This window comes from Misgurnus anguillicaudatus, chromosome 17 (assembly GCF_027580225.2).
Source record: "Misgurnus anguillicaudatus chromosome 17, ASM2758022v2, whole genome shotgun sequence".
NCBI lineage: Eukaryota > Metazoa > Chordata > Actinopteri > Cypriniformes > Cobitidae > Misgurnus > Misgurnus anguillicaudatus.
Window position 1 is genome coordinate 29,573,216 of NC_073353.2, and position 12,093 is coordinate 29,585,308.

Consider the following 12,093-nt stretch of genomic DNA (forward strand, 5'->3'; position numbering starts at 1 on the left):
CTGCCTGTCTGTCTGTATGTCTGTCCATCCACCGATATCTTTGTCTCCCTGTTTGTCTGCCTGCCCATCTGTCCATCCATCCATTAATATCAATATTTCTGTCATATATCCATCCATCGATCCAAATCTATATGTCTTTCCGTCCGTCCATCCATATCTATCTGTATGTCTGTTTATCTGTCTATCCATCCAACTATATCTATATGTCTGTCTGTATGTTTGTCCATCCATATCTATCTGTTTGTCTCTGCCTGTCTGTCTGGCTGTCTGTCAGACAGTCTGTGTCTATTTCTGTCTGTCTGTTTGTGTCAGTCCGTTTGTCTGTGTCTGTCTGTCCATCTGTCTTTGCCTGTCTGTCTGTGTATGTCTGTCTGTCTGTGTCAGTCCGTCTGTTTGTCGGTCTGTCTGTGCGTCTGTCTGTCCATCTGTCTCTGTCTTTTTGTTTGTGTCAGTCCGTATGTCTGTTGGTCTGTTTGTGTCTGTCTGTGCGTCTGTCCGTCCATCCGCCCATATCTCTGTCTGTCTGTCTTTCCCTCTGTATGTCTGTCTGTGTCTGTCTGTCTATCTGCTCATATCTCTGTCTGTCTGTTCGTCTGCCTGCCTGCCTGTTCATCCGCTCATATCTCTGTCTGTCCCTCTGTAATATGTCTGTCTGTGTCTTTCTGTCCATCTATCTCTTCCTGTCTGTTTGTCCATCCGCTCATATCTCTGTCTGTCTGTCCGTCCGTCCGTCCATCCATCCATCCATCCATATCTATCTTTCTGTCTATATATCCATCCATCCATATCTATATGTCTTTCTGTCCATCCAACCAACTATATCTATATGTCTGTCTGTTTGTCCATCCATCTCTATCTGTCTCTCTATATATCTGTCCGTCCATCCATTCATATCATATCTTTCTGTTCGTCCAATTGTTAGTCCATACCTATATGTCCTTATCCATATCTATCAGTATGTCTGTTTATCTGTTTGTCCATCCATTCATATCGACAGTATATGTCTGTCTGCCTGCCTGTCTGTCTGTTTAATTTTTTGTGACATTATTTGCTAATATTGTACCAAATAACCACTATTGTAATATGTAGTGTAACATGTAGTGAAATTTTTGGCAGAAATTATGCTTATCATGATGCATTTTATGTAAGGGTCTGGTATGCTTCAGTAGTAACACTTTTCTCATACAGTACTGTCATTTTAAGCTTTGATGTCATGTAAATGTCCCTTCTCTATACAGCCAATGACACCATTTACTGGACAGACATGGGCTTAAATCGCATTTCCAGAGCCAAGAGAGATCAGACATGGAGGGAAGACGTTATCACCACTGGAATCAACAGAGTGGAGGGCATCGCGGTTGACTGGATTGCTGGTTAACATAAACATCTATAAAAATCTCATTTTATTATACAGTGGCAATAAAAAGTATGTGAATTTTTTAGAATGTTTTTGCATAAAATTCGTCATAAAATATAGTACTGACAAACATGTCTAAAAATAATTACACAAAAAAAATCTGATCTTTCATGTCTTTATTGAATGCACTCATTCAACATTCAAAATGAGAGTGAAAAAAGTAAGTGAACCCTTAGAAATAATAACTGGTCGACACCTTTTCCCCCTTGGCAACAATAACCTCAACTAGGCACTTTCTGTAGCTGTGGATTAAACCTGCACATCGTTGAGGAGGAATTTTAGCCCATTCTTCCTGGCAGAACTGCTTTAGCTCTGTCATATTCTTTGGACGTCTCATGTGTATGGCCTCTCCAAATCAATCCACAGCATCTCTATTGGGTTGAGGTCTGGGCTCTAACTTTGGCTCACTCCAAAAGGCAGATTTTGTTTTTCTGAAGCCATTCTGTTGTGGACTTGCTTCGATGTTTTGAGTCGTTGTCCTGTTGCATCACCCACTTTCTATACAGTTTCAGCTGACGTACAGACATTCTCACATTATCCTGAAGAATTGTCTGATATACTTGGGAATTCATCTGCCCCTCAATGATTGGAAGCTGACCAAAATAATGATGTTTTCTCCACCATACTTTACAGTTGGGATGATGTTTTTAATGATGATATGCCTTTCCCTTTACGCAAGATGTAGCGCTGTGTGTTTTTCCCAAAATCTTACCTTTATCAGTCTACAAAACATTTTACCAATACCACTGTGGAGTGGCAATGTGCTCTTTTGCAAACTTCAGGCGTGCAGCAATGTTCTTTTTAGTAAGCAGTAGCTTCTTTTGTGGTGTTCTGACGTGGATGCCCTGATGTTCAGTGTTTTACTTATTGTAGACTCATGAACCAAGATGTAAGCAAGTTCCAATGACGCCTTAAAATCTTTGGGTTGTTTCTTTACCTTATTGATAAGCCTTTGTTGTGCTCTTGGTGGTATTTTGACTGGGCGCCCACTTCTTGGTAAAGTAGCAACAGCCCCAAAAGGTCTCTATTTGTAGATTGTGTACATTTCTACAGTCTTGGAAAAACTTTGTAACCCTTTCCAGCTTTATGTAAAGCAACAATTCTTGATTGTAGCTCCTCTGAAAGCTCTTTTTGGTGAGGCATGGGCATGGCTCACATAAGCGTGTTCTTCTTGTGCAGAGCAAACTTCAAAAGTTTGAGGGGTTTTTCTCAGTCAAAGTAGATGTAGTCCACACCTTCAAACGTATTATCTTAACAAGACTCGGGGTGTGCTAAAACCTGACTCCAAAATAGCGCACTGTGAGGTTTTTGGTTGTTCTAAAAAAAGACATGAAAGATCAGAACATTTTGTGTTATTATTTCTAGACACATTATGTTTGTCAATACCCTTGACTGAAGATCAGATCACATTTTATGACAAATTTATTCAGAAAACCATGGAATTCCAAAAGGTTCACATACTTTTTTGTCACTGTATGCATAGTACTGTGCAAAAGTTTAAGGCAACTCTAGCAAAGTGATGATGTTTTTAAAAAACAATGCTTTACAAACGTTACAAAAAGTATTTTTTATTATTAAATCAGTACTTGGCGAGCACCCCTTGCCTTTAAATACAGTTCTTTTAAGCCGGAATACACTGCACGATTTTTGTCCTCTTATAAGATCATTACCTTATCACACTGTGCGACATGTATTGTTTAAACTCGGGTACGAGAGGCATGTAAACTTTACGATGATGAAACGGAAGCTTCAGCGGCAGCGTCACACGTTGCGCAACGTCACCAGCATGCGCTCGTGGTAAACAAATACCGGCGCGCAGGTCGTAGCAGCAAACACACTGTGCGGTGATCATGCCGAATTTCTGACACTGCCAGAAAACTATCGTAGGCTATCTTTGGACGCAAGACCGGGAAAACGGCCGTCTTTGAACCTCTCTCACTGTACGAAATAGGACCACCGATGGAGAGCCACAATCACAGAAATCGCGACGATAGTTTCACGATGGCAATCTTTCGTCTGGGACGGCAATTATCGTGCAGTGTATCCCGGCCTTTAGGTGCACTGTCTTAAAGGTACTTAGGAGGTAGTTGCTTCAATCATCTTGGAGGACTTTTCACAGTTTTCCTATGGTTTTATGTCTTGTTTCCTTTGTCTTTTCATGTAATCCCCTACCAACTCGATGTTGAGATAAAGGCTCTGTAGGGCCCAAACCATCTGCTGCATCCTTATTTTTCTAATTTTTTATGAATTAGATAAACTAAAGTTTTTGGTGGATCCCTCAATTTGCCTTTTGCACAGTGCTGTATATTACCTTAATCAAATTTTCAATGCTTCAAATGTTTAAATGATTAACATTTGCACATGCTTTCCATTACACAGGTAACCTTTACTGGACAGATCACGGTCTTAACCTCATTGAAATCGCTCGTTTAAATGGCCTCTACCGGTCGGTGGTGATATCAGAAGGGTTGGATCAGCCAAGAGCCATTGCAGTTCATCCACAGAGAGGGTACGTCACAAAGACGCCTGTGAGACCTCAGAGGCAACAGATCAATTTCAACAGCGTCTGCTGTTCTGTGCTCAATATAGATCCTTGGAAATATCAGTAATTTTGCAAATTACTGAGTAAATTTTAGGGGAGTACACACACGCACGCTGAAGCAGATAATGCAATGAGCTCCAGGGAGAGAAATGAGAATACTGTTGAAACCCTTGAAGGTCAAATACATTACGTGATCTGACTGTAGCTTTTTACTGACAAAATTGGCTTTTAAAACGTCTTCGCCTCAGCTAATGAGACAAATTAAGAATTTAAGGCCAGCTCTGCACCTCCATTAAACCACAGACCCATTTTGTAGGTTTTTTTGCTTCTTTATGGAATTGTTTCTGTAAATGGGGTCAAATTTTAGTGTCGGTTCTTGACAGATGTGCCTACATTTGCCTTCAATTTGATGTTTACACCCTGGAAAAAGAATGGTGCCGGTGGAAGATGAGATGTTTTATTCCATCCACCATTATCAGATAAGGGCAGACAGCATCACGAGTGTGTATCCTCTAAATCTTAGGCAACCAGAAAAACAGCTTACCATTCAAGCCCGAGGCTATAAAAGCTGTCTTTTCCTCATCCGTCTTTTCAGTGAATCATGTTTTCTTGGTGAAACCACCCATAAAAGTTATAGGTGATTCTTCAATTAGGGGCACTACTTGATATCTCGAGAAATAAAACTTTTTTTATATGTTGAGTCAAGTTGTTTTTATGTGCTTGATGCTTTTTTTACAGTATATGCCTCCAGAGCAGCATTTCAGAAAATCATGACTTACAGTAATGTTTCAGCCTAAACTAAGGAACCCTAAAGTGGGTATGGGGAAAAAACTAGACGGTCCTGAAACAAAGATCTTATTGTGATCTTGATTGATCTGTAAGTGGATTGTGAGGGTTAAAGGTCCCGTTCTTTCTGTGTTTTTGAAGCTTTTATTGTGTTATCAGTGCGCAATATAACATGTTCATGTTTCATGTGTAAAAAAGTGGTATTTTTTACTCAATTTACTTATCTGTATTGCGCTGTTTTCACTGTCCTCAAAATGGGCTGATTTCTTTCTTGTTCTATGAAGTCCCACCTTCAGAAATGCACATCGAGTTCTGTTTGTTTACCATGTTGTTATTCGATAGCAGCTTAGCTTGCCGTTAGCTTAGCTGGCGACTGACATATTCCTGTGGGCGGAGTTTAGTCAAAAAACAGTTCTAGTGACATCATTAAAGCAGGAAGTAGAGGGCTGTATTCCAAACCGGCCGTTCGCTGTAGGCTTTGAAAGGGGAATTCTGTTAAAGAAAATATATCGCCTGGCAGTGAACTCTGAGCTTTATCATTTTACAGGTATTATTTATGCTATTATAGCAATATTACACACTAACTAGGGTTAAAAATGGGTTCAGAAAGAACGTGACCTTTAATGCTACACTGTATTTATTTATGATAATGTGTGTGGTGGAAAATTATCATGCGGAAGGCGCAATCCATGCGAAATGAGCATTGCTGTGGGAAACGCGCCAGTTGAAAAATATGAACTTTGGTGGATATTTACGCCGCGTTAACCAATCAGGAGCTTGCTCTTCTAGTGACGTGATTACAGGAAGCGACTGGAGTCGCAGAAACCCCTCCCATGACATGAATTTCGCGTGAATGTCTCGAATTACTAGAATTTTACGCGCGAATGAAGCAAATAACTCAAAATTCAAGCGTCCAACTGCCGCATCTACCGCATCTGGTGTCAACGCACAGTTATACTTTAAAGTCGCCATGAAAATAAAATGAAAAAATAAATGTAATTTGTTTTGTAATATTGTGGTATTTTTTATAAAATGACTTATCTGTGAGCCTCATTATTTTTTTTTTATTCATGTGCCCTCATCATTTTTAATGAAAAATGCAAATCTCCTCCCCTCCTTAAAATGATCTCTCTTTACTTCCAGTCATGTAGTATGGCAAGTGGGCGGGGTCTGGGAGAAGATTGCTGCGATTAGCAATAAGCAACATGACCCAACTTCAAGCGGTCCTATCAGATCTTGATGGACGAATTCAAATTCAGCCCTGCCTTATTTTTATTTCAGAAGCCGGTTTCACTCGGATATACTTCACCACGGGGAAAATTTGGCAGTCGATACTTTCGTGTCATGGCGACTTTAAGACCACTATAGGAGAGAAATTTGTTAAGGTTTAAAGGTCCCGTTCTTTCTGTGTTTTTGAAGCTTTGATTGTGTTTACAGTGCGCAATATAACATGTGTTCATGTTTCACATGTTAAAAACTATATTTTTTCACACAATTTACTTACCTGTATATCGCTGTTTTCACTGTCCTAAAAACGGGCTGATGTCTTCCTTGTTCTATGAAGTCCCTCCTTCAGAAATACGTAATGAGTTTTGATTGTGTAGTTTGTTTAGTGTGTTGTGATTCGACAGCAGCTTAGCTTAGCAGAGCCGTTTGAGCCAAAGCTAGCGACTGACGTATTCCTGTGGGCGGAGTTTAGTCAAAACTGTTTTATTGACGTTATTTATCCAGGAACTAGAGTGCTGTAGTCCAAACCGGCAGTTCGCTGTAGGCTTTAAAAAGGGAATTCTGTTAAAGAAAATATATCGCCTGGCAGTGAACTTTGAGCTTTAGCATTTTGCAGGTATTATTTATGCTTTAACAGCAACATTACACACTAAAGTTTGAAAAATATGATCAGGAAGAACGTGAACTTTAAGTTGCTGGTGGTAATTTGAATGTGATATTTCTAATTAACAGTTACTTATTCTGGACTGAGTGGGGGAAAAATCCTTGCATTGGTCGTGCACGACTGGACGGTTCGGACCAGGTGACGCTGGTCAGTTCTGGCATCGCCTGGCCAAATGGAATCGCCATAGACTATGAGGTAAGACCGGGGCCATTCAGCTCAGCTCCTGAGGGGTTGCTTTTCTGCAAGTTTTAGGCCTACTGTACTTCTAATCCTTATCAAACACCCCTGTCTTATTCAAGTAACCCTTAAAAAACTTTGATTCGGTGTGTTTGATTGTACCTACTAGCGTGTTTGTAGATGCACAGTGATCCTCCAGGACCAGAGCTGACTCTGTGCGATATGATTCCATTTCTCTTCTTTTGATGCTGATAAAATGGCCCCGCTCAAAGGAAGAGCCGCTGATGTGCATTTTCAAATTGCTTTCTAGGAAAATAGATTATACTGGTGCGACGCCAGGACCGACAAGATCGAGAGAATCAACCTTGAAACCGGCGAGGGCCGAGAGATTGTACTGTCAGCCGCCAACGTGGACCTGTTCTCTGTGGCTGTTTTCGGGGCTTACATCTACTGGTCTGACAGGTAATTTATTATTTTACTAAGTGCTACGCTCTCCAAAGTGGCCCACGGAGCCAGCTGCTCAGGTCTCAGTGGATTAACCCCTCGTGAGCAAGGTTACTATGAGACCTGTCGTACGTTTATGTCATTTCAATGGTCTTATGTAAATAAGGTTTCCTGTGAGCTACTGGCCAGGTGACGTTTCCTCAACTTTTCTCAAAGCAGCTTTTCTCTGTATTCGAAAGTGTCCTGCTGGTTTTAATTAGATAACCACCACTGTTACCTTGATGATGTCCGAGTTTCTCACTGTGCTGTCTGTGGCAGAGCTCACGCCAACGGCTCCATACGTCGCGGGTTCAAGAATGACGCTAGCGATGCCGTCACACTGAGAAGCGGTCTGGGAGTCAACCTGAAGGATGTGAAAGTGTTTAACAGAGGCCGGGAGAAAGGTTGAGGTTTCAACTTAATGAATTCTTTATTTGATCCCACGTGGATTTTAAAGCAATGTTGTTTTATTGCTAAGCCCAAGCTTAGTTGTGAACGAATGGAATCGTATTTAAACCTACAGAAATAACTTGGAGAAAGCCATGTGTTGAAACACAATAGGCAACCTTTTATAGGCTTATACTACACAGGATAAACATCAGTTTTTACCTAGAACCTATCAATCAATAAAACATGAAATATTTGAAATAATACTGTATCGCTTAGTAATTTGATATTTAATAAAATATATGTGTATTTACAGTATGCAACTTATTTCATTGCATGCAGGTCTTAATGCATACTTTGAGTTAGTGATTGAGACTCACCTACCTTATCATCTGTTAAGCCAAACCTTTGTTGAGCTACAAGCAGTATTGGGGAAAGTTACTTTTAAAAATAATGCATTACAATATTAAGTTACTTCCCAAAAAAGTAACTAATTGCGTTACTTAGTTACTTTTCATAGAAAGTAATCCTTACGTTACTTTTAAGTTACTATTGCGTTACTTTTTCTTACTTGGCTAAGGCTTGATCTCTTTCAGGCCTTTTAAGTCTGAAGTTCTGCATGCAAATTGCATATTTCCGTTGCAAAAATGTCAAGCTCTGGCCTGCCATCTCCGTTTCTGACTGAAACAGCTCAGGCGCGTATGCATTTATTTTTAACCAAATTAATTAAACTAAAAAGTGACTTGCATTACTTTTTTTTAAAAAAGTAACTCAAATATTAATGTGTACATTTCTAAACTAATGCATTACTTTACTTGTTACTTCAGAAAATGTATATTATATTGCGTAATGCGTTATCCCCAACACTGGCTACAAGTTTACACAATATCAGCATATCCAGCGATGTTTTGTGACTCATGCAGGAACTAACCCCTGCGCGAGGAGTAATGGAGGCTGTCAGCAGCTCTGTTTTCACCTGGGAAGCGGAAGGAGGACGTGTTCCTGTGCTCATGGCTACTTGGCCGAAGACGGCTTTGCCTGCCAAAGATACGAGGGCTATCTTCTCTACTCCGAAAGAACCATCTTAAAAAGCATCCACTTGTCAGACGACAGCGATCTCAACTCCCCCCTCCAGCCTTTCGAGAACCCAAACTACTTTAAGAACGTCATCGCTCTGACCTTCGACTATCGGCATGAGACCTCGCAGCACAACCGCATTTTCTTCAGCGACATCCACTTTGGGAACATTCAGATGATCAATGACGATTGGTCGGGAAGACAAGTCGTGGTTGAGGGTGAGTTTGATTTTTTTTTATGCGTTTTTTGGAGTACAAAGCTTTTTTGATTATTTTTCTCCATCATGAAAGAGCTTTTCTTCCAAAACATACAGGCATTTGTTTTCAGGCCTGATGCAGTGCCCTGTATTTCGTTAAACGTTCTGCCTCCAGAACCATTCCAGTCTCTTAGCAGCTATTTGTAAAAGGCCATTTGTTGGAAACCTTAAGTGCCGATGCTCTTGATGTACAGCAAGGCTTTGATGCTTCCAACATCTGGTAAAAGTGTTATAGTAGCTACCTCCATTTTTCCTCAACTAAATGGGACCAATTTAACTGTCAAAAAAGATGTTTAAAACACTGCATCTTTCTCTCTGTCCCCACCTTTGATGGATTAAAATCTCTCCTCTCATTTCCGCCATCCACAAACCGTAACAGAAATAGGATAGGAAAGGGTTGATATTTGTCAAGATCCTCCCTGTCACTGTTGTTGGAAAGTTCAGAATATGATTATTGATTTCTTAATCATGTACGCTGTATACGGCAGGCACTTCTGCCGCGATCGATAACCGTGTCTGATGGTGGTCCACAATGAAACCTAATGTGACTAAAGACTGTGCATTATCCACTTACAATGTAATGAGCCAACCGTCGCACTGTTTTTACCCCCTACTTACATGCTTCTCATTGTACTTGAGCTTCACATGACTTGCGTTGTAGTGTCAGATTGCATACCATTTAGGTTCAGATATAGATTATACGAGTGAGACATGTCTGAAACACAAAGCTGCTGCCTAGTCGATGCACTAACAGGCAGTGTTTTTGTATGAAGGTACTTTCTTAGGTTTCAGGAACTTTAAAGGCACCAGAATATCACGTCTGGTAATCTAAAATGAATTAAAATGAGCTTTAGAGAAACCAAGCAAATATTTAATGAAGTTGGTGCTTATTTCTCTGTAGAGAAAGCTAAAATCAATCATCAGTCAAATAAATAAAAAATGCATAAATAAATACTTAATCCCTCCTTCGAGATATTGCTTAGAGATAATTTAAGGCTTCAAAGACAGTCATGAAATAACTAAAAAGACTTAATTATCACAATTTACATGTCACAAAACTTACACAGATGGGTACCTCTTCCTACATTTCTGTATAACCTAAAATCAATTTAAATCGGTTCTAGTACATATCACTCGATCTTTCGACTGTAGTGTCCACTAGAAGCAAAGCAGACAAAACTGAACATTATTCCTGTTTACACGGCACTCTAAAATGCTTGATTCTGGTAAATGGTAAATATTGGAATGAAGGCTCTTGCGCTGGATTGAGACTATCTCCCATGTTACGATTAAACTGAAACTTCATTGCACTGCCACTAGGGGGCGAAGTCCGACAATCGTGTCATTTTGTTGTGTGCAGTGGAAAGGCGGCTTAATAGACAATGCTCCGACATGTAGCACAGACGCACTTTCTGCACCCCGAGTTCCCACTAGGGGGCGAAGTCCGACAATCGTGTCGTTTTGTTGTGTGCAGTGGAAAGGCGGCTTAATAGACAATGCTCCGACATGTAGCACAGACGCACTTTCTGCACCCCGAGTTCCGACTCGGCGTCCTTTGCCGGTCCCGTTCCCCTCTCTCGACTACTTTTCTGTCATCTCCTTAATATAGTGTCTATCAATTAAAGGCGAAAATGCCCTAAAACAAAACAAAACTTTAAAATATAAAGGATCGATGGTGTTTACCTGAGGTATGTCAACAAGAACTTGTTTACATGATGCATAGTGGCAACTGACAGTAATGAATGATCAAAATACATCTGTATGTTTTGTTTTATTAAAATTAAACGGCAAGCACTTGGGCATGTGGTGCATTTGCATGCAAATGGCCAGAAATAAGTACCATACGGCACTTAAAGTCCCAATGAAATCAAAATTGATAATTTTTAATGCAGTGTTTATGATTAACAATTTATCCGTGTAAGCCATTATAAAAAAAATTAGGGCTGTGACGATGCATCGCGCTCCCCATTAAAAATACCTGTCTACAGCTTGTGCATTTACTACGGCTCTGTGATCAGTAGGAAGTCATTATCAATCTAAGTTTGAGCCGTTTATAACGTGCGTTTAAAAAAGCAACACTCATCAAACACAATCATTCAAAATATTTTTTGTTATCATAAAAATACCTGAAACAATCTGAAGAACAGTGATATTGATATGCCTCTAGACATTTCCTTAAATAGTGTTTGTAATGGTTCTTCTTCTATGGCACAAATGGCATTTCTGCACGAAAGCGCCGTCTGGCTTTTGGATGTGGCGGCATTTCACCGTAATTCGTTAAAAATCATTTATTGAGAAATCGCGCATTTTCACGATTATTTGTCACAGCCCTATTAAAAACGTATGTGTGTTGTCATAAACACACTTCAATCAAAATCTGAAAATGTACTTCCGCTATAATTCTCTGATTATGTCAGCTAGATGACTTGGGTGGGAGCATCTGTTATCTCCGGCCCCTCCAACTGTCTGTCTGCTGCCAGTTCCAGAATAAAATGCCTACTTTTTAAATCCAATCAAAGCCACGCCCACAATTATATTCCTCACGTGATATTCTGTTTCACTCAAAAATACGTCATGATATGAAAGTAAAGTGGAGCGTGTCTTCTAGTTCATGGGGGACTTCGACTAAGAAGAAGAGGTTTTATTTTGTGTACAATATGTGTCTGCTTCGTAACTTTTAAAAATCCCATTTCAAACAGAGAGAAACCAAACACCTCTAGTGGACATTCCATCGTAAGATGCAGTGAAATGTACATGAAGCAACGCATTTTAGGTTATGAAGAAATGTAGGCAAAGCTATGCATGGTGAGTAGGGCTGGGTATCAGTTCAGATGTTCCAGATCGATTCGATTTCGATTCACAAGCTATCAAATCGATTCGATTCTCGGTTCAATTCCGATTCTCGGGCCAGTTTTAATACTCGGTTTTCGATTCAACTCAATGAATATAGATTATATAGAATATTATATTATATTATATTAGAATATATTAGAATAAAGACTGAATGAATGAATGACAGGCTCGCCTCTTGCTCCTTGGTAACATTGTGCAAGGAAAAAAGAGGGTGACATCTAGTG

General features: G+C 39.9%; 1 protein-coding gene across 5 annotated transcripts in view; it reads left to right on the forward strand.

Moving 5' to 3' along the window:
- The window catches only part of lrp1bb (low density lipoprotein receptor-related protein 1Bb), a 392,748-nt gene that overhangs the window by 278,718 nt on the left and 101,937 nt on the right, over positions 1 to 12,093 (forward strand). For all 5 annotated transcript variants that reach the window (XR_008647172.2, XM_055216546.2, XM_055216547.2 and 2 more), the window contains 6 exons: positions 1,239 to 1,373; positions 3,797 to 3,926; positions 6,705 to 6,831; positions 7,124 to 7,275; positions 7,576 to 7,700; positions 8,607 to 8,978. Coding sequence is in view for 4 of the 5 variants with exons in the window: in XM_055216546.2 (XP_055072521.2) it covers positions 1,239 to 1,373; positions 3,797 to 3,926; positions 6,705 to 6,831; positions 7,124 to 7,275; positions 7,576 to 7,700; positions 8,607 to 8,978 (1,041 nt within the window). In the remaining variant the exon portion in view is untranslated. The remainder of the gene's footprint in view (positions 1 to 1,238; positions 1,374 to 3,796; positions 3,927 to 6,704; positions 6,832 to 7,123; positions 7,276 to 7,575; positions 7,701 to 8,606; positions 8,979 to 12,093) is intronic.